The sequence below is a fragment of the Pelodiscus sinensis genome, chromosome 5, assembly GCF_052426305.1.
Source record: "Pelodiscus sinensis isolate ZL-2025 chromosome 5, ASM5242630v1, whole genome shotgun sequence".
Taxonomy (NCBI): domain Eukaryota; kingdom Metazoa; phylum Chordata; order Testudines; family Trionychidae; genus Pelodiscus; species Pelodiscus sinensis.
Window position 1 is genome coordinate 68922733 of NC_143056.1, and position 20827 is coordinate 68943559.

At 43.6% G+C, this 20827-nt stretch overlaps 1 protein-coding gene across 1 annotated transcript in view; it reads left to right on the forward strand.

Moving 5' to 3' along the window:
- Positions 1-9068, forward strand: part of MAP3K9 (mitogen-activated protein kinase kinase kinase 9) — a 64842-nt gene extending 55774 nt beyond the window's left edge. Inside the window, exons 9-11 of the mRNA XM_075927313.2 lie at positions 1939-2051; positions 3297-4109; positions 7373-9068. Coding sequence (XP_075783428.2) covers positions 1939-2051; positions 3297-4109; positions 7373-7854 — 1408 coding nt within the window. The 3' untranslated portion in view covers positions 7855-9068. The remainder of the gene's footprint in view (positions 1-1938; positions 2052-3296; positions 4110-7372) is intronic.
- Positions 9069-20827: the final 11759 nt, after the last annotated feature.

Below are 20827 nucleotides of genomic sequence, written 5' to 3' on the forward strand. Positions count from 1 at the left end.
TGTTTTATCACGCAGTTACAGCACATCTGGATTTGAATAAGTCATGACACAGCATTTTGTCCTGGTATAGGCCACCCCCTCAGTCACACTCTTCTTGCTAAATCTATATGGACACCTTCTATTGGGGCATAAGATCAACATTGTGCTCACTGGGTTCAGACACATGGCAGGATATTGAACAGACTTTAGAGGAGTGATTAATGTGGCAGAATGATAATATCTCAAGAGAGATGAGAACAGAATGCTTTTAATGCAATTTTAAACTGTGCCCCTAAATTGGAAGTAATATTTGTGATTCCAGGCTAATACAAATACAACAGTCATCACCCTACTGATCATGTGCAAAATCCAAGTGTAGGCTTTGCAGTCTTGCTCTAGAAATATAGTCCTTTGTCCAGCAGGCTGCAGGAGCACTTTAATTAGCTAAAGTAAAGGAAATCCATATTCACACAAAGAAATCTGTAACAGTAGTACTTTGAGATCCAGATCCTAGATGAAAGGCACTATAGAAGTACAGAGTGCTTCCAGTAATGAATTAAGCATCATGAGAACCCTAGGAGGAGGTCAGTATCATTCCCATTTTATTGATTGTGAAACAGGCACAGGAGACTTGAGAGACTTCCTCAAGATCACACAAGTCAACAAAGCTAGGAATGTAACCTGGATTTCCTGATTTGCAGTCTCATTCTCTGACTATTTAAATATGCTCTTTCCTATCTCATTGAGATAATTCATATACATGCATAGTACAGTGAGATTGCTGTCCGTGACTTAGCATTGTTAGATTCCCCTCTTTCTGAGCTTCTGACTCACTTGTCTAGGTCTTGGCTTCTTACTTATGCTGCTCAGTGGCTTGACAGTGGCCTGAGGAAGTAAATAATGTGTGGTGGTAATAAGCCTGGCTGGATGGAAAGATCCATTTGGGCCATTAAAAAGTGTATTTGCTGACCCAAATGTCCCTAAAGTTTGAGTTTGGATTAGAGCTTTTAGTCTTGGCCCATATTTAGAAGACAATGAATGATACAATTATTCAGTAAATGGCTGCATTGACTGTTGTGTCTAGAATAGTCGTTCCGAGATTCACTGGTGCCACCCATTTGACTGTTATCACTGTTAAATAGTTGCTCTAAAATTCTATTTTGGAAAGGGTTAAATATACAAGGCATAACTTTGCCAAGTTCCCTTCCCGGCCGTGATTTTCAACTTTCATTATTGCATTGTGTTTTTATACTAGCATATTGTTGGAGATTAATTTTCTCTGCCTGGTATTTATTGTTGCACCTGCCTTAAGATGGAAATTGCAACATTTTGGTAAAAACTGAGTTTTGCTTAGTTTCTGTACCTTCTATAATTGACTCTGCATCTTCTTTTAAAATGGTATTTTGTGAATTTTTGCACACCCCCTCCCATCATTTGATCTCAGCAGACATCCCTGTGCTTGCCACATTGTAGTATACTAGGAATAATGCTTTCTATTTTTTTTCTTTAGTGGTGGGAACATTGCATAATATCTTCTGGCAAGAGGGCATTAGCTGTGTCTATATAGTGGTGAATTGGCCGAAGCTTACAGTCGTAAATGGAATAATGTGTATTGGAAATGTGCATGGGGGGAAAGAGTCAGAAGAATGGCCTTACTGGGTGAGACCAATGGTCCATTTAGCTTAATACCCTGTCTTCTGACAGTGACTGGTGCCAGATGCTTCAGAGGGAGTGAATAGAACCAATTCATCAAGTGATCTATCCTGTCAACCAATCCCAGCTTCTAGCAGTCAGAGGTTCAGGGATACCCAGACAATGGGATGGATGAATCCCTGATGATCTTAGGTTCATCAGTGGTTATTGGCCACTCTCTCCTTTAACTTATTTGATTCTTTTTTGAACCAAGTTATATTTGTTGTGTGTAATATATAGTTTTTCCCTGTCTTTTTCCTCCTCCAGCCTCACATCTCTGGTAGAGGGACACAAACAATGGTCATCTAGTGCTCCAAACCTAGGGAAGGTCCAGAGAACTATACCTGCCTTGCCAGGATTCACCAGCCTAATAGAGATGGGTAAGGGTAGCCCACATAGTTCATTTCACACACATGCATGCATCCCTGCAGGTATGTCTACACTTGCTCCCTAGTTTGAACTAGGGATGCAAATGTAGCTGACCGAAATAGCTAATGAAGCAGGGATTTAAATATCCTGCGCTTCATTAGCATAATCTCTCCTGCACGCTATTCCGCTCGCCAGCTGATTTGAACCAGAAAGTGCGCTCCGGGACGCGTTAGTTCGAATCAAACCCCTTGGTTCAAACTAACGTTACTCCTCAAAAAATGACCAAGGGGTTTGATTCGAACTAACGTATCCCAGAGTGCACTTGCTGGTTTGAATCAGATGGCGAGCGGAATAATGTGTGGGTGAGATTATGCTAATGAAGTGCGGGATATTTAAATCCCCACTTCATTAGCAATTTCAGTCGGCTTCATTTGCTTAGTTCGAACTAGGGAGCAAGTGTAGATGTACCCTGAGTGAGTAATTCTGTTCATCCCAGGTATCTTACTCTGATGTGTTTGCTTTGATGGCTCGCTGCTTCACCTTTATTTCCACAAGAAATGTCTTATTTCTTATCTCTCCTTTTGGATTTTATGTGCATGTTCATTCCTCTCCCATCTTTCCCCACTCACTTTCTCTCACTCTGGGGCTCACCAGTCTCTCCCCCTCCCTCCGCCCCCCAAAAAAACCCCTCTTAAAACCACTCTCCAGCTCTCTGTGCTCTGTGGTAGCTCTGCGCACCTGAGAAACTTTGTGCTTTTTCTTATTAATAATGCTGTTGGGAAAGGATATTCGGGTGCTGCAATATAGGGATAAATCACTTACGGGAAGTACAATTGGAAAGGTACTTATCGTCTTCCCTACCTTTCTATTCAGGCCCTTATCATGTGTAAATCTACTCCAGTTGGAAGGGCTGAGAAGCTCTTTTCAGAATTGCTTCTCTTGGTCAGCCAGTAGGTGTCACAGTTGAACACATGATTGATCTGTTCTCCACCTTTCCAGTACTCCTAGCCTCCACTAGCTTTGAGAGCTGGATTCATACCCATAAGGACCAGCTTCTTGTGCAGTCTTGGATTGCTTAGCTTGGAGAGAGGAGCCTGGTCACATTTCAGTATGGCTAAACAGTTGGCACTTAAGATGAAGGCCTTTCCTCCTTTGCATGCTTTGTGAAGCTCAATCCATTCATTTTTGTAAGGTGTGTTGTGATTCTCTAGTGAAACCGTTATGTCAGTGCAAAATATCTTTCATTTGCTTTTTAGAGGATGAAGACCGTGAGTGTCTTAATGGAGACAAAGTATACCACTCACCTGGTCGCACCCCATCGTACCTCTGTATCCCGTTTCAGAAGAGCGGAGAGCTTGATGGCCCACCCAGTGATGCCAATGAGGAGTCCACTCCCATGAATTCTGCAACAAGCACCCCTCAGCTCACACCCACCAATAGCCTTAAGCGGAGCGGCTCCCAACATAAGAGGTGGGAGGTTGCCTTGCTTGGCTGTGGGGCAGTGCTGGCTGCTGCAGGCCTGGGCTTTGATCTGTTGGAGGCAGGCAAGTGTCAGTTGCTGACCCAGGATGAGCTGGAACCACCCAAGGAGGAGAAGAAGAAGCGTGACAGTATTTTCCAGAGGACTGGGCGCTCGCGCAGAAGCACCAGCCCACCTTCCCGGAAGCTCTTCAAAAAAGAAGACGCCATGTTGATGCTGGGCGAGCCATCCACCTCACTGACTCTCCTCTCCCTGTCTTCCATTTCTGAATGTAACTCCACCCGCTCCCTGCTGCGCTCAGACAGCGACGAGATTGTGGTGTATGAGATGCCTGTCAGCCCTGTGACAGTTAAGGCTCCCTTGCCAGTAGTTAGCAATCCACTGGTCAATGTACGCATTGAAAGGTTCAAGCAGGATCCCAACCAATCCCTGACTCCCACACATGTGACACTCTCTTCACGTGCCCAGCAAAGGGGGCACAGGCGGACACCTTCTGATGGGGCTATCAAAGTGGCTGGACTGGTTGCCAATGGGTGCTCTCCCAACAGGTGTCCTTCCAGTAACTGTTTAACTGGTGCACTGGGCACAGGTAAGCTTCTCCTCTGTCTCTTTCTCGAGCCTTCAGAATGAAGTCTGTGTTATTGGTGCAGTGATTCTCCTAGCTCTCCCTTTTGTGCCTTTGTCCACTAAGGGAGTGAGTACTCTGTGCTTATGTAGCACTAGCACAATGGTGGGTCCGGAGCAAAAGCTCCTATGCATTATCTTTATACTACTAATAAATAAAATAATACTCAGTAATAATAGCACAGTTCAGGCCTTGAGTCAGCACTGATTTACTGTGCAACTTTGGGCAAGTCTTAACCTCTGTGTCTGTTTCCTCATCAAACAGGCTATGAGGATTACTACATTAGTTTCTAAGACAGAAGGCATCATCCAAGTACAACACCACTTCTGTTTGTTCCTGAGGCTTCCCCCTTCACCTTTTGCCCTCCCTTAAATCGCTCTTGTGCTTTCAAGGCAACTTCTACTCTGAAAGCCAATAAAAATACACACGAGGCTTTTTGGACAGAGTTGATGCCACTTTTTATTTGTTGGCTGGGGGTTCATGTCATGACCAAGCCTCCACAACATCCCAAATTTCTTACCTGTGAGAGGGGACGGGGGGAGAGGACAGTGGCATTGTTCTCTGAACTAAAAGGCTATAGCTACGTAGGCCATTGTTCTGTCATTTTGCACTTATTCTAATATATCAGGGTCTGTAGTGAGATATAGGTTAAAGTTGTCATTTATTCTCATAAAAATAGCTTTAGTGGAAACTTACCTCTTTTTTCAAATTTTATCAGCTATAGAGTATATTTGTATCAGGATTTTTCTATTTTACCATTTAATACACTTCAGCTGGTAAAGTTTTTGGAAAGAAGCAGCACTGGATATTATTATATTAAAAGGGTTAATGTTTGAATCAGTAAGTACACAAATGCATAAACTCATTTCAAATACATGTATAATTCTCCTGCAAAGTGACAGTCTCCCTTGATGTTATGTGAAACCAGAAGAGCAGAAGCATCCACAGTGTTAGAGAGAAACAATCATTTCTCAGGTTAGTGAGGGTGATAAAAACTCTGCCTACTTCCATTATACTTAAGTAACACAATAGGCCCGTATTTATTTCAACTGATTACAGTGCTATCTCTTAGCCTGAATCTAACTCTCAGTTGATTGTGCTTGGCCTTTTCATGTATGTGGTGGTGATGGGAGAATGGTAAGGAGCTCCCACTCTTGCATGCCTCTTATACTTGGGCCAGAGCCAGTTGTAGTCAAGATTGCAGACCCAGAACAAGCAGGAGATGAGATGCTAAAGTGAATTTTCTGACTGCTGCGGCCTGTGCTTTTCTCTCTCCTGTGCATGCCTGGGGATTTGGGGAGGATTGAGTCTCTCCACCTAGAGTAGCTTGCTGCACACTACTCTGTCACAGTGCTGTGCCTGAAGGCTTGTGTACACTAGAAGGGTGACAGTAGTGCAGCTGCACCAATGGAGATGCTGTATGCCAATGGGAAAAAGCTCTCCTATGGGCATAATAAAGCCACCTTCATGAGAGGCTGTAGCCATGTCAGCAGAAGAAGTTTTGCTGCCAACGTAGCACTGCAGTGCATAGGTCATTGTAATTTATGTCACTCAGAGGTCGCTTATTCGCACCCCTGAGGGACATAACTTATGCTAACATAAGTGGTAGTGCGTACAAACCCTAAATGCATTAACTTAGTCCTAAATTAGCAATTTCTTTTCAAATTATATACTAACAGGCTACGTCTACACTGGCCCCTTTTCCGGAAGGGGCATGTTAATTTCACGAGTCGCACTAGGGAAATCCGCAGGGGATTTAAATATCCCCCGCGGCATTTAAATAAAAATGTCCGCCGCTTTTTTCCGGCTTTTAAAAAAGCCGGAAAAGAGCGTCTAGACTGGCCCCGATCCTCCGGAAAAAGTGCCCTTTTCCGGAGGCTCTTATTCTTACTTTGAAGTAAGAATAAGAGCCTCCGGAAAAGGGCACTTTTTCCGGAGGATCGGGGCCAGTCTAGACGCTCTTTTCCGGCTTTTTTAAAAGCCGGAAAAAAGCGGCGGACATTTTTATTTAAATGCCGCGGGGGATATTTAAATCCCCCGTGCATTTCCCTACGACGACTAGTGAAATTTACATGCCCCTTCCGGAAAAGGGGCCAGTGTAGACGTAGCCACATGGTTTAGTTCCCATATTTATGTTGCTCTCTCCCTTTCAGTTGGAGCCCTCAGTCTGTGAATTCTGAAAGTTGATCATATGTCCTCGTGCAAGCAAAAACCACAAATTACACACTGCCTTACATTGCTTGGGAATAATTCAGTTTTCAGAATCTGTTTGGATGGTTTCTCTTTAGAAATCCAGAGACCTTTTAACTTTTGAGGATCACCTAGTTGAAGAACATTATTTACTGAACAATACATTTTGTTCTGGGATTCTTCATCACATACAGATTCATAAGATGAGATGTGTATTATATCTATTATATTAAAATACATTAAAAGGATATTAAGATGATAGTGAAACATCACAGAGTGACAAGGTTAAGGTTTCCCACTCAAGCTTTAAGTGATCTGATTTAGGGATGTAATTGACTAGTTGATATTACAGAGAGACAGCAAGGGTGGGGGGGGAAGAGGAGGGAATGCTGGGGGGAGCTGGCTTTAAAGTCGGTTTCCCCCATCTCCATGGGAGGGGTCAGGGGCAGCAGCAAACTTTTAAATGTTCAAGAGTTCCAGATGGAGCTCTTGTGCATTTCAAAGCAGAAGCACCGTATTGAGCCTGGGGCCAGAGGGGCTCCTCTGCTGGGGCTCTTGTACATTTCAAAGGTGGAACGCGCTAGTCCTTATCGACTAATCGAATAATTGATGGAAATCCCATCGACTATTCAATTAGTTAATTCAAATTTAACATCTCTAATCTGATTATATAGCATTGGGCAGCTATATCTGACACAATCAGTAAAACAGGAGCACAGACTTTTTTGTTATCTGGGGAACTTTGTCTCCTTTCAACAATTTGTTGATACTGGTATTTCTGTTCCCAAGTCAGTGTTTCTTGATTTAATGCAACACCACCATTTTCTGGGGAACAGGGTCAAAGCTCCCCTTAACTCCCAGTGGTCTACCCTCACATACAGTGTTTCAGTTGACAACTGGGAGTTCTGAATTTTGAATATGTTATCTCTTATTTTTGCACATGCCTTTAGTGTATCCTGGCAATAAAGTCGGATGCTTTAAATAGCTCTAGTGTAACTGATGTGACTTTTCTCTCTCTCTCTTCCTCTTGTGGATAGGTGTATTAAAAACTCCCAGCCCAAGCCGAGATCCAAATGAGGTTCCTCGCCTGCCAGATCCCAACCTTGTCTTTCCTCCAACCCCAAGACGCTGGAATGCACAGCAGGACTCCACACTGGAAAGACCCAAAACCTTGGAGTTCTTGCCGAGGCCACGCCCTTCAGCCAATCGACAGCGACTTGATCCCTGGTGGTTTGTGTCACCCAGCCAAGCAAGGGGTGAATCCTCTGCCAACAGCTCAAGTACTGATACCCCAAGCAATCTGGACTCCTGCTTTGCTAGTAGCAGCAGCACTGTAGAGGAGAGGCCAGGACTTCCTGCTCTGCTTCCTTTCCAGGTGGGTGTTCCTGTAGAGGAGCAGATGCTGTTGGACTTAGATGTTGAGGGGCAGAGCCAGGATAGCACTGTTCCGCTATGCAGAACTGAACTTAAAACAACCAAACCTGCAGCGTATGAACTGAAACAAGAGTTCTGGTCTTAGCATGGAATCCATTAGGGGGCAGTAAGCCCCTTTAGAATAAATCGTACTACTTGCACTGAGAATGCACTTTGAAGACAGATAAAATGGAGGGATGCTACTGAGGTCATATCATGGTGCTGCCTCTGTTCAAAATGTGTTGTCTGGCTGCCTGAATTTTGTCTGCAGTTGGATAAACTGAATAACTCAAAGCTGCTGACTTCTTGCTGTGCAGATTTTCTGTAGTCTTCCTTATCTTGTCATTGCAGTTTGAAATTGCAATAAGCAAAAATGATCATATCAAAGTCTCTGGTTTTGATCTTGCAGAACTTGACAAAAATATATATTGGTATATAACCCAGTATTAACCTGAATCCCCGAGATCCCAAGTATTACACTGTATCAAACACCAGAGTTTGGCATTTTCCCAAAGCTGTCCAAGTGGGAGAAATGGCAAATACTTGGAGATTTGCTTCCCTGAATTCCATTCTTACAGCAGGGTTGGTCTTGCATCTACCTGCTACCCTAGCAGAAGCACCTGGCCCAACACATGCTTGGATTTTATATAATGTTTTGCTAAATTCTCCTCAGATGCAATTTTCTTTTGGGGCTTTGCCACCTTCCATCTGACCAAATCTATCTAAGATATAAAAATAATATGGTCCTTTTGTGTGAGTGGACCTGTGACTAGAACAGTAATGCTTTCTGGGTTCTGTGTGACTTCAAATGCAAACTTTTGATACTGATGTTGTATAACAAAGCCATCAACGTTTGGAATAGATAGGTATGCTTTGGCTTGCAGAAGGAACTCAGGCCATGTCTCTACTTGCAGGAAGATCGACACTGCAGTGGTTGATCTTCCAGGGTTTGAATTAATGGGTCTCGTAAGACCTGCTAAATCAAACATTTAGGGTGCCCCCATCAATGCTGGTACTTCTACTCCTCACGAGGAGTAAGGGAAATTGACGGGAGCATTTCTCACATCCACCTCCCACTGTGAGGATGGTGCTGAAGCTCAGCTTAAAGTACGTTGACTCCAGTTTTTTACATAGCTGGAATCGCAAATCTTACAGCAACTTTCCCTCGTAGTGTGCACATGGCCTCAGTGTATTCAGTCATGAGATTATTCCTCCCCTTGTCAATGCTAGTAAAAGAGGCATGTAATCCTAAGGGCTTCTTTCAATTGAAAAAACAAAAAAAAACCCATAAAAAACCGTGAATAGTTTTGCAGCACCTTAGAGACTAACAAAACATGTAGACGGTATCATGAGCTTTCGTGGGCACAACCCACTTTTTCAGATGAAGATGTGGGTTCTGCCCACAAAAGCTCATGATACCATCTACATTTTTGTTAGTTTCTAAGGTTCTGCAAAACTATTCATTGTTTTTTATGTTTTTCCAGTTATAGACTAAAACAGCTATCCCTCTGAAATTTTCAGTTGAAATCAGTCTGGTGGTAAGGCCTCATGTCATGTAGAAAATATATATTTGGATTAAGCTGAGGTCCTAACTTCACATCTATTCTTTATCCTATCCTATTCTCACCCTTACATCTTTTATCCTGGGTTAATTTCTTTCCTTCTTTAATCTCTTTTCTTCTGCCCTGTTGTCAGTAGCCAAGATGCGCCAAAACCTACAAGAGAGTTCTTCAGTTCACTAGGTGCTAGGAAGCTGAGAGCCAGTTGGAAGAGCACAAATCTTCATTGCTACTTTTGAGTACATAGCGCCAAATGGAGATATCTGAGCTCAATCAGTGCATTCACTGTAATAATGTATTAATGTGTTGCTCTAACCAAATGTTCTTGAGGAAGTGAAACTGGGCAGTGTACATTCATTATGGGGAAAACCACTATTCAGGGAAATACTAGTTCTTTGGGGTCTGAATAATTCATGTGCCATTTGCCAAGCAAGGAAGGGAAAGCACGTGACTGGAGTTTCACTTGAGTTGTCTAAGAAATTGTGGCAAAAAGACTCTAGTAAAAGGGGAATGGTACATGTCAATAGCTGCTATTACAACAGCGGATAGAGTTGCGCTAAGATAATATATTTATGTCTGATAAACTCCACTCTTTTAACAACTGCTATCTAGGAAATGAATGCGTAATATTTTCAAAGAAACTCCCACATTTGTCTTTGTGGATCTCTTCTACTATTGTTTCTGTTATTACCCAGCCCCATTAGTTTGTTCTCTTTTCTGTTATTTTAATTCACAAAGTACAATATTATTTTTCTTGGGGTATTTTTTTCAGTATACTATTGTTGTTTCATAGAGGTCAGGGAGTCTCAGTGTATAGGTTTTTTTCAGACTAGCTGTCCATGCAGATTAGAGAGATTAATCTATTGGCATCCGTGTGGGATGAGGAAAGTGTTCTAATTTAGCAAAATTTTGTGAAGGCTGTCTTTTTAATGTTATAGAAATAGGAGTAGTTGCCTCCTCCCCCAGGGCACAGTTGTTGCAGAATCATCGTACGATTAATAGGGGCGTTATAGCTTTCATAGTGGAGATTTAATCTGTTGCTGAGACCCTGAAAGAGTTTACAGAGAAACTGGATAACCTCTCACTCTCTCTAAGGTGTTTGCTGTTCACCACCTCAAGATAGTTGAAAGAATAAACATGGAACATAGTGTTCATTGTCATTCAGAGCATTTTATTTAAAAAAGAATGTCCCTTTGAAGACTTATTTGCATTACCTACCTCCCATTTGTAGTATGGTTTCCCCCTGTGTTAGTATTTATATTTGTAGTCAGTGTCAACATTAGATATATGACAAAGATTCTGGAATCAAGCCCAATACTACATCCTAAGACTCACCTGACAGCCTGCCACTTCTTGAATAATCAAGACCAGTTCTGAAATCTTTAAAAAAGAAAAACCTTTTAAAAAGAAAATCCCTTTGAAGACTGGGGTTTTCAGAGCTTTTTTTTTTCTGAAAAAAGATGCTCATTACTGGCTCATGAATGTTGAAGATAATCAAAAAAACTCATATCCTTTTTTAGGAAATGGCATTACCAGCAGCAATACATTGCACAGTGATACAAATCTGCTGCGACCATGATGCACATTTAACTTCTGCTTTATCTCATGATTGTCTGTTTTCATTCCCTTGAGAAATGAATATAGCTTTTTAGAAAATGAACTACGTCAGGTTTTGGTTTTCAGTAATCACTCCCAGTCTGAGAGCACGTATATGAGGTTTCAAGGTAAATTTTTGTCACTGATTGAGTGAGGCAGCTGCCGCCTTCTGAAAACCATTCTGCTTCCTTAAAATAAAGAATTGATTTTTTCTTTTCCCTTCTGGGAAGCTCCTCTGCCACAGCAGCTCTCTGCATGGGTAAGAGAAGTTGAACTCCTGCCAAGGATGCGGAACTGATTTCTCTTTCAGTCATCATTGCTCTATTGAATGCATGTTCCTTGGATTGATTTGTGAGCTGCTTAGAACCAATGCTGTTTGTTTTAGGTACACAGAATCATAGAAAAGTCGGGACCTCAAGAGGTCCTCTAGTCCAGCTTGTGCTCTGTAGCAGGACCGAATATATCTAGTCCATTCCTCACTCTCTGATCTATCCTTAAACATCTCCAGTGATGGGGATTCTACAACCTCCTTTGGAAACCTATTCCAGAGCTTAACTACCTTTATAATTAGGAAGTCTTTTGACATCTTAGAGCCCTTCATACCTGCTTTCCAGGGTTTCCTTTCCTTTGAAAGGACCACCACTGTGGCTTTCAGTACATGTAGTATGGTTCCTAACATGTCAGATCATATACATAACTTGCAATTTATACCTTCCATTAACTGAAACATGCATAGAATCATCTCTGTTACTGAGCTAAAATAAGTAAGCAGTTACTTTCTCCCAATTAATGTTCTATATTTCTGCTGTCGATGGCTGGCTCTGTCCCCCCTATTTTCATCAGTTTGTTATTTATTTAACTATTTATTTATTTATCTACCTGTTTGTTTATTTAATATATATTGTACTAGTGCCTTAGGGTACAAATTAGGATCAGGAAACTACACACACATAATAGTGCCAGCCCCTAACAAAGCTTATAATTTAGGCATAAAGAAGAGACAACAAATAGAGAAAAACAAACATGGAGACAGTGAGGGGGGATGAAACAGTGAAATGATTGTGGTTAGTTCAGTAAGAAGCAGACATAAGATACCATGTGCCTAATCATTGTTGAGAGGGTTGTAGGCATCACAACAAAGGTAAATCTAAAAGGATGAATTTGAAGGAGCATATGATGTGAAATAAGATAGAATGTAGATGATTTATTTAAAAGATTTGGCTTCTTTTTCCATTGCTGGAGCCTTAAAATAATCAGCATGTTTCTTGGCAGTTTACAACCTGCAGTGGGAGGAGTTTGCCCTCAGTTCACCCACTCATTAGCTGCAAAATACATTGGCTTTTACTGCTGTTAACAATACAGATACATAAACATGCAGATTACAAAATGTCATCTCCTGTATTTTAAAGCAGAATTGTGCTTTACCAAGATGCACTTCTCTAGTTACAATACTGGTCCTTTAATCTATCAAATGCACTCATTGCTAGGGTTGCCAGGTGTCCGGTTTTTAATTGGACAGTCCAGTATTTGAGCTTTCTGTCCAGGAAACAAATTGAGAAAATACCAGACATATAAGTGTCCAGTACTTTTTAATTAAGTTTTATTATTATCATGAGTATCAGTACGTAGTTGCATACTGCCTGCCTGGGAGACACGCTCACACTGTCAGCCAGGCAGTACACAACTACACAGTAGAGAGGAGTGGCGTGGAGGCGGGGCCGGGGCCGGGGCAGGATGGAATCCTCAGGGCCGGACTCACTTGTGCGTCCCACCAGGACCGTGCATGGGACTGGCAATGCCCTGGGATCTGCGTGCACCCGGACCAGCCCCGCTTCCTGCCAGCCGGTTCCCCCCCCGGCCAGCCTCACTTCCCCCAATCCCCTCCCAGCCAGCCCTGCTTCCCGCTGGTCGTCCCCCCTCCCATCTCCCCTGGCCATCCCTGCTCCTCCCAACCTCTTCCCGGCCCGCCCTGCTCCTCTCCCAGCCGGTCCCCTCCACCTGCATCTGAGATCAAGTGTGTCTGGTATTATTTTGAAATCATCTGGTAACCCTACTCATTGCCATAATATCTGCATGTTGGTATCTAGCAGTTAAAAGTTTAGTGCAGCAGCCATTAGGAAAAACATGATGTATTTTTATTGCCCAAAGAAGTGGATTTTATAAAAAGCTTCACCTCTCCACCAAAAATAAAAAGAAATGCTGGGTGGCTGGGTAATGCATGAGGAGTTCAGGGGATGCTATTTAGCCTGGGAAACCATGGAGTAGGGCTGGATGAATTTTATTTTATTTTATTTTTGAAACAGTGTTTTGATGGAAAATTGAAACAAAATTCTAAATGAGTTCAGATACAAGAAAGTTTTCACAAAAAGGCTTCCTGTGGGAAATGTTTGATGTTTTTTTTATGAAAAATTTGAATGCCCAAACCAAGAGCATTTCCATTTTAAAATGCTGCTCTACTGCCTCATGTGAGCGCTAATGCTAGCTAGATGTAGACTCTTGCTTAATTGCACTGTTAGGTCCACAGCTGATGATTCAGCTGGATAAATAGCAAGTGGGGATCTGAAGTAAACTTGAGGATAATCCCAATGAGGCATGCTTATTTTGATTCTCTGTGAGATACAGTCCTATGCTGGGACAAATACAGAGAACTTTGGGGAGGGAGTAAACAGTGTGGCCACACAGCAACCTTTTAGCGCCACACAGATGCTAAGAGAACCTGCCCAGCCTGGACCTGCCGTGGCTCAGGGATGGACACCTCTACCCCAACACAGCTCTGGTCCTACTGTGGCCGGGGAAGAGGTGTCCACAACCAGACGTGCTGCATCCCACCTTCCCCCAGACTAGACCTGCCAGAAAAGGGGTGCCTACCCCATGTCTGCAGTCCCAGAGCTGCTACAATGGGGAGAGGCACCTGTTTCCTCTCCTCCCCCAGCCCAGGTGCTGCTGCAAGGAGAGGGAGCTGGGGAAGAGTAATCTTTCCCCATTATAACCCCAGGACCTTCTGCATTCCAGAGTCTTTGTATCTGGCCCCACCCCAGAGCCTGCACCCTCAGCCAGACCCCTCAACTTCCCACTCTTGAACCCTCTGCACCAGCCTTGAGCCCCTCATCCCCAGTTCCACCCCAGAGCCCTCACATCCCTACACTCATCTGCCACAGCCCTGCACCGAGCCCCCCCACACTCCAAAACCCTGAGCCCCACTTCGGCCACATGAATTTATTATGTGCACTAATATGGAGGTGATGTGCACACATGACCTCCATATTGGTACACATAACAAAAATCATTCCACACAGGTATGGAAAAAAATTAGAGGGAATACTGCTTTCACCATTTAGAAATGCTTCTCTTAGGCCTTGTCAGCTTTGGAATTTTAGCCACCAGTGCTGCACTAGTTCAAATTCTAATATACACAGTATGTATCAATGCAACATGATTTGAACTGATGCAGCATTATCCCAGTTTTAAAGGGATGTAGTTACACTGGACAAGATGCCCACATAGAGCAGGCTAAGTGTTTTGTATATCCCATTTGGGTGTAAACCTTTCCTCACTTTGTGCAGCTTGCTTACCTGCTGAGGTCCATAATCTTCCCAAGAACAGATTATGAAATCTGGGAAGACTTAACTGATTCATATCTTAAGGCAGGAAAAAGGGAGAACTGGGGTAGGGAACAGGCCTACCCCAACCACATCCTTTTGCCTTCCCAAGTCTGCGTCTTTGCAGTAAAGGAAGAGAATGGGGTTGGGGTGAAGTGGCAGAACTCTTCCCAAATCTATTCAAAGCATGGCAGTGGCTCCCAAGTCCAGTCATTCTTGGCTCCAGAACAAGCTGTCACACAGTAAGTTGTGGAGATGATCATAATATGGTTTTCCTTTCCCACATGCTTTGAACACTTTTACCACTGAGTATTTGTATGAGGCCGTTAATACCTCTCAGAACTGTTGTTTTGGGCTCTTAAACACAAGCAGATATTGCTGCATCAGTAATGCTCTGTCACATTTTCATTTCAATCTTAGACTCTGGAGCATACAGCAGCAGCATAGCAGAGGCGGCAGTATTGCATGCTACCATGTACTAGTTGAATCGAGCTCTGCTTTGCAGCTGTTGAAAGGCATTCCTCTTTAAAATGCATCCATCTGGGAGAGAGCCAACGGTGCTGAGTGGGGAAAAAAGATGTTGAGCGTCAGCAAATCCGACTGAAGTCAATCGATGTCTCGGCATCTCAGGGTTGGGCACCTTATTTTGAAGTTGAAAGTAAACTAAAAGTTTGTGTTATCTGAACACGAAAACGTTTTAATTCTTGGAGTTGGATTATGAGTCTTCTAATGCAAGAGTTATTTTGGCTGAACATCTGGAACTCCATTAGTGGATCAATTTAGTGCAGGGTGACAACAGGCCATTGTTTAATTCAGAGAGGGGCCATCTCAGTGGCACATCACTTAAGCATCTAGATAGAAAAGCTGTGGTTCCTTTGGTTATGCTGCTTGTTGGATATATGCACACTAAGGAAATAAGTGGCTCCTTTAAGGCTCTGTTCCTCCAAAACACTTGAGCAGATCCATCCATTCCCATTCAGCAAACCACTGAAGCACATGTTTAAATTCTAGTGAAGTCAATGGAACTAAAATTCGTAGCTGAAATGGGGCCTCAGAGCTTTTCTGTGGTAAAGAGAAGGGTTGCATTCCTCTCTTTTCCACCACTGGTCCTCTTCTGTTAGGTCTTAGGGTACGTTTAAACTGCAGTTGGATAGCTGTGGTTGGCCTGTGCCAGCTGACTCGGGCTAGCAGGGCTCAGGCTGTGGAGCTGTTTAATTGCAATGTAGGTGCTCCAGCTGCAGCCTGAGATGAGCTTTCAGACCCTCCCACCTCACAAGGTGGGAGCCTGCACCCCAACTAGACTTCAGATGTCGACACTACAATTAAACACCCCTTAGCCTGAGTCAGCTGGCATGGGCCAGCTTTGGGTTTTGAATTGCAGTGTAGACATAACCATAGAGCAGTGCTTCTTAACCTGCAGCCCAATCACACAGCTGCAGCTTATCCTCAGGGCCATACAGATAGTATTGGATGCAGCTCACTAATGCATTGTGGGCCACATATGCAGTCCACAATGATAAATAGGTTGAGAATCACTGCTTAGAGGAGGGGCAGTGTGTGGATGCACATAATTGACTGGTGATTCCTTCCTCCAGTTCTTCAGTGAGACTTAAGAAAATGCCAGCTTGTGTGTGCTTTAGGGATGTTAAGAGGTGGATATTTAACTAATTGAGTAGTCAATAGAATTTTTATCAACTACTCAATTAGTTGATAGGTAGCCTGCCCTCTGGCTCTTACTGCATTTTAAATTGCAGAGCCATAGCAGGGTTTGGTCCTGTACCCAGCATGAATCAAAACTGAGCCCGGCTGCCTGCCCAGCTGGCAGCAGCCCCTGTATGCGGGGGGGCCCAACTTCCCATTGGGACCTCCCACGTACAGGGGCTGCTTCATGTCAGCAGCCTCTGGGCGTAGGGGGTTCCAGCTCTCTGCTGGGACCCCCTGCAGACGGGAGTTGCTTTGCAGAAGAACATAAGTATGGCCATAGTGGGTCAGACCAAAGTACCATCTAGCCCAGTATCCCCTCTGCTGACAGTGGCCAATGCCAGATGCCCCAGAGGGAGAGAACAGAACAGGGAATCATTAGGCAATCCCTCTCCTGTCACCCATCCCCTACCCTCCCACCCCTCTGCCTCTGATAGAGGCAGCAGCAAGGGGGGGTCGGGGGGAAGGGCAGCACTATGGAGACAGTGTTGTGGAGAACCAGCTTTTAAACTGGCTCCCCCCAGCACCAGCTTCTGCTTCCCCACCCCCTTGCTGCCTCTGATACAGAAGTGGGGGGGGGGAGGGGAAGGGGGAGGAGAGAAATGCGAGTAGTCGACTTGACTACCTGACAGACCTAGGCTTATTGAGTAGTCAACTAGTCAACTTCTCCTTTACAGCCCTAGTGTGCTTGCACCTGCTGACTGCTGTTGTGATGCTATTAGCTCTTATCACTTTGAATAGGTTTAGTAACTGGAGGTTTCTCTTGCTGTAAGAGGAGGCACTATTTCTGTGTGGGCTGGTCTCAGAGGCCTTTCTCCCACCCTCTTACAGAATACACATGCAAGTAGAATCCTGGCTTGGCACAGAAGACAGAATGGCCAAGCTCCGGAACAGTCGACACCCTTTCTAATCAATTTTTTTGTGCCACCTTCAGCTGCTTGTTGCTGGTCCACCACAGTATCTGCTGCTGTGTGTGATTTGTTCACTGTAAATGTAGAGATGTTTTGCCTGAGCTACATGTTGAGTGGTTAATATCTAGGGAGTGGGCCAAGGAAAGCATTGTCCTTTTAAATACCAACTGTTCTGTGTATCTGAAATGTCATTATCTTCTCAGCCAGGGATGTTTCCCCTTTTTTTATGCAGTATATTTCTGCTCTGTTTGCCTTATCTATTAGCTGTGAGGTTGATCTTTGTTCCCGTTAAAGTCAATGGCAAAAAATCCCATTGACCTGATTCTGCTGCGAGTATGAATTAACTCCATTCATCTGGGCTGTGTCTACATTGGCACCCCTTTCTGGAAAAGGGATGCTAATGTAGACTTTGGAATAGGCAAATCCGCGGGGGATTTAAATATCCCCCGCGGCATTTGCATTAACATGGCTGCCGCTTTTTTCCGGCTTGGGGAAAAGCCGGTGAAAAGCGCCAGTCTAGATGTTATTCTCTGGAAAATAAAGCCTTTTCCGGAGGATTTCTTATTCCTACTTGAAAGTAAGAAATCCTCCGGAAAAGGCTTTATTTTCCGGAGAATAACGTCTAGACTGGCGCTTTTCTCCGGCTTTTCCCCAAGCCGGAAAAAAGCGGCAGCCATGTTAATGCAAATGCCGCGGGGGATATTTAAATCCCCCGCGGATTTGCCTATTCCAAAGTGCTACATTAGCATCCCTTTTCTGAAAGGGGTGCCAATGTAGACACAGCCCTGGAGTTACTGGAACAAAATAGGCAAACGGATTTCATTATTGTAGGATCATGCCCTTACAATCAATCTTTTCAGGTGCAGAACTCTTTCTGTTCCTGTTGAAGTCAGTTAGGAGTGTAAAAGGTGCTGGAAACCTCTTAAGCATCATGAACCCTGCAGAATTGGGCCTTTATTATGACCTGCTAATTACCTCAGTTTGCAGTGTGGCTTCTCTTTCCTGTGTAATGTCTTTACAAGTCTGCCATCATAGGGAGCATTACTGAAAGGTGGTGTTTGCCCAAAGTACACAGTGTATTTGTCAGCAGCAAAGTGGCTAAAACTGCAAATGCTAATTTTCTCCTGGCAGTTAAATAAAATAATTGAGGCCACCTTTTCCTTATTTGTGTGTGTGATAACTTATTGTTAAATGAAGTGATTTGTTGGAGCCTTCCTTTAGCTTTTGCTCAGCACAAGCCAATGGGGGAAATAACACTGAATTTGTTTTTTAACAAAGCTTTATTTGTGACACAGCTGTTGCCTCTGACCCATTGGGGCTTAAAAAGTAGTTAAATTATATCAGTCTGGTTTGTTTTACTGTAGCTAACATATCAGCTGATTACTCTTGTGTATAATCTACTGTATCTCTTTCTTCAGTTCTGTGTCAGTGTATTATGTGATCTTGGATTTCAGTTATTTTTTGTATCGAGTTCTTTTGTTATCGAACAATATTTAAATGAAGCAAAGAGCTAATTAAAATTGTCAGGTTTTTGTTCTTTTCTCTGCCTTTTTTGTTTTTTGGATGTACTGTAAATTGTAAACCAAGGATGCCAAGCAGGCTTGGTTCAATGGCTAAAAATATTATTGTATTACAGTGTAATGCTGAACTAGGCCTTGTCTCAACACTAGAGCACACGGACTTGAATAAAACTGTTAAGTCATCACCTTTAGGTTTTGAGATTTTGTTCCTAAGTATTTTTGAGCCAGCTTTGATCCTGTTGACAGTGACTGCAGAAAACGGATCGTCTTTGCTGAAGTCAGGCAAGTCTCTACAAGCTCGCCCTATGTAGTTCTGCCAGTGTACCTCCATTCATACCTGCAGTGCTTCTGCTGTTCCACTGATGAACCTCCACATAGCTCTGCAAATCCATCTCTGTACTAACATGTAGCACTCTATACAGCTTTGCCTTTGCCTCTCAGTTCTAACCTTCATGACCATCTGCTAACCTAATCCTGGGTTGCCTCTGAGCAGACTGCTTAATTGTATGTTGTTTTTGATTGAAGCTAATGTTCACATAGGAATTAGCTAAGTTTGTCTTTCTCCTTATCTACTATATTTTTGAGAGAGTTTGTGTGTCTGTCCAAGAACTTCTCCTAGACAGTAAGAGCTAGGACCACCAAATTTGTTATGCAGCTTCCTCTCATCATAATTTAAAGCAAAGGGAGGGTTTGGTTGTGTCAGGATAATGGGATGTGCCTGGAATGGGATTGCTTCTCATATAACTATAGAGAAAAGAGACAGAATCAAGCAGGTGAAAGGGGCCCTCCCTTCCAGGACTGCCCCAGCCCTGTGCCTCCCCCACACACCCCCAGGTGCCCTTTAGGGAGGCCAGGGGGTCCTGAAGTCTCCACCCCCGGATTCATAAGGAGACATTGCTAGCTGTTCCCCTTCATCAGGGAGTGAGGGGAAAGTGCACAGTTTGCAGCATTCCTCACTCTGGCTGGGGAGTGCAGGGGGCAGACGAATCTGGACCTGTCCCAGCTGGGGGACTTGCACCCTTCTCCTGGCTGTGCCCACTGGAGCTGCAGCAGCGATGATGAAGTGCTTCTAACCTGTCACAGTGCTTCAGTAAGAGAGGGCTGGGGTAGTCCTCTCTCCAGTCCTCTCTCCCTGGGGCAGCCTGCATACTGAACCCCTCATCCCCCTCCCCATCCTAGAGCAATGATTTAAATGAAGCATGGACATTTTCATTTTTATTTTCCCCCCCAAAAAAGCCCAAAATTAATTGAGCTAAGGACCCGAGCAACGCCGGGTAAATCCTCTAGTTCTACGTATGACAAAATGAGAATGTGACGGTAGCTGTCCAAAGTAAAAAAGCTAATGCATTAACCCACTTTGCTTGTGAGCATTTAGCAGCTGACTTTTTAAATTATAATGACAACTTTCTTTGGTCTTCCCACCTTTTCTCTGAACCCATCAGACTTTTGCTTGGCAGAGGCTTTTTCAGATTTTTTCCCATCTTCCATCATAAGAGCAGAGTAATGTTTAGAGATCTGAGTTTCAGTTCTGGGTTTATATCCAGACTGACAACCTACCCTATTCCTTGAGGAAGGAGGCATCTCTTACAAATGTCAAGCAGCTGCCTCTAGTGAATTAGGACTAACAGTGCAGCTCCACTATGGGCAAGCAAATAATCCAGCCCCCTTTTGAGAAGAAGGATTTTATAACATCAGTCTGTGCCAGAAAGGGGATAAAACTGGGTGGATCTCAACTACCCAGCATTTTTTTAGTTTTCATTATCCTCATTATCAACAACCACTATGGGCTCAACGCCTGTTGGTGTCCGATGCCTCCCTCACTATTTCCTTCCATCTTTCCCTGTCTAGTGCAGAGTGGTGCAGAGCTAGTCTACAGAAACTAAGCCAATCTACTATATTATCTAATCATTCTTTGTGGAGTCTGCCTCTCCTATTCGGACCATCCATTATGCCAAATACCAGGGTCTTAACTTTTCGCTTGTCGTTCATTCTGCAGATATGCCCGAATAGCTGTAATGACTCGTTAAGGCAATCGTTCTGTAGTTTTCTAGTTTTGGTGGCAAGTAATGCATGAGGAGTTGAGGGGTTGCTGCACGGCCCAGGAATGCATGGAGTAGGCATGGCTGAAATGTTTCTGTTGAAACAGTTCTTAGACGGAAAACCAAGTTGTGTCTAACATTTAAATGAAATTCT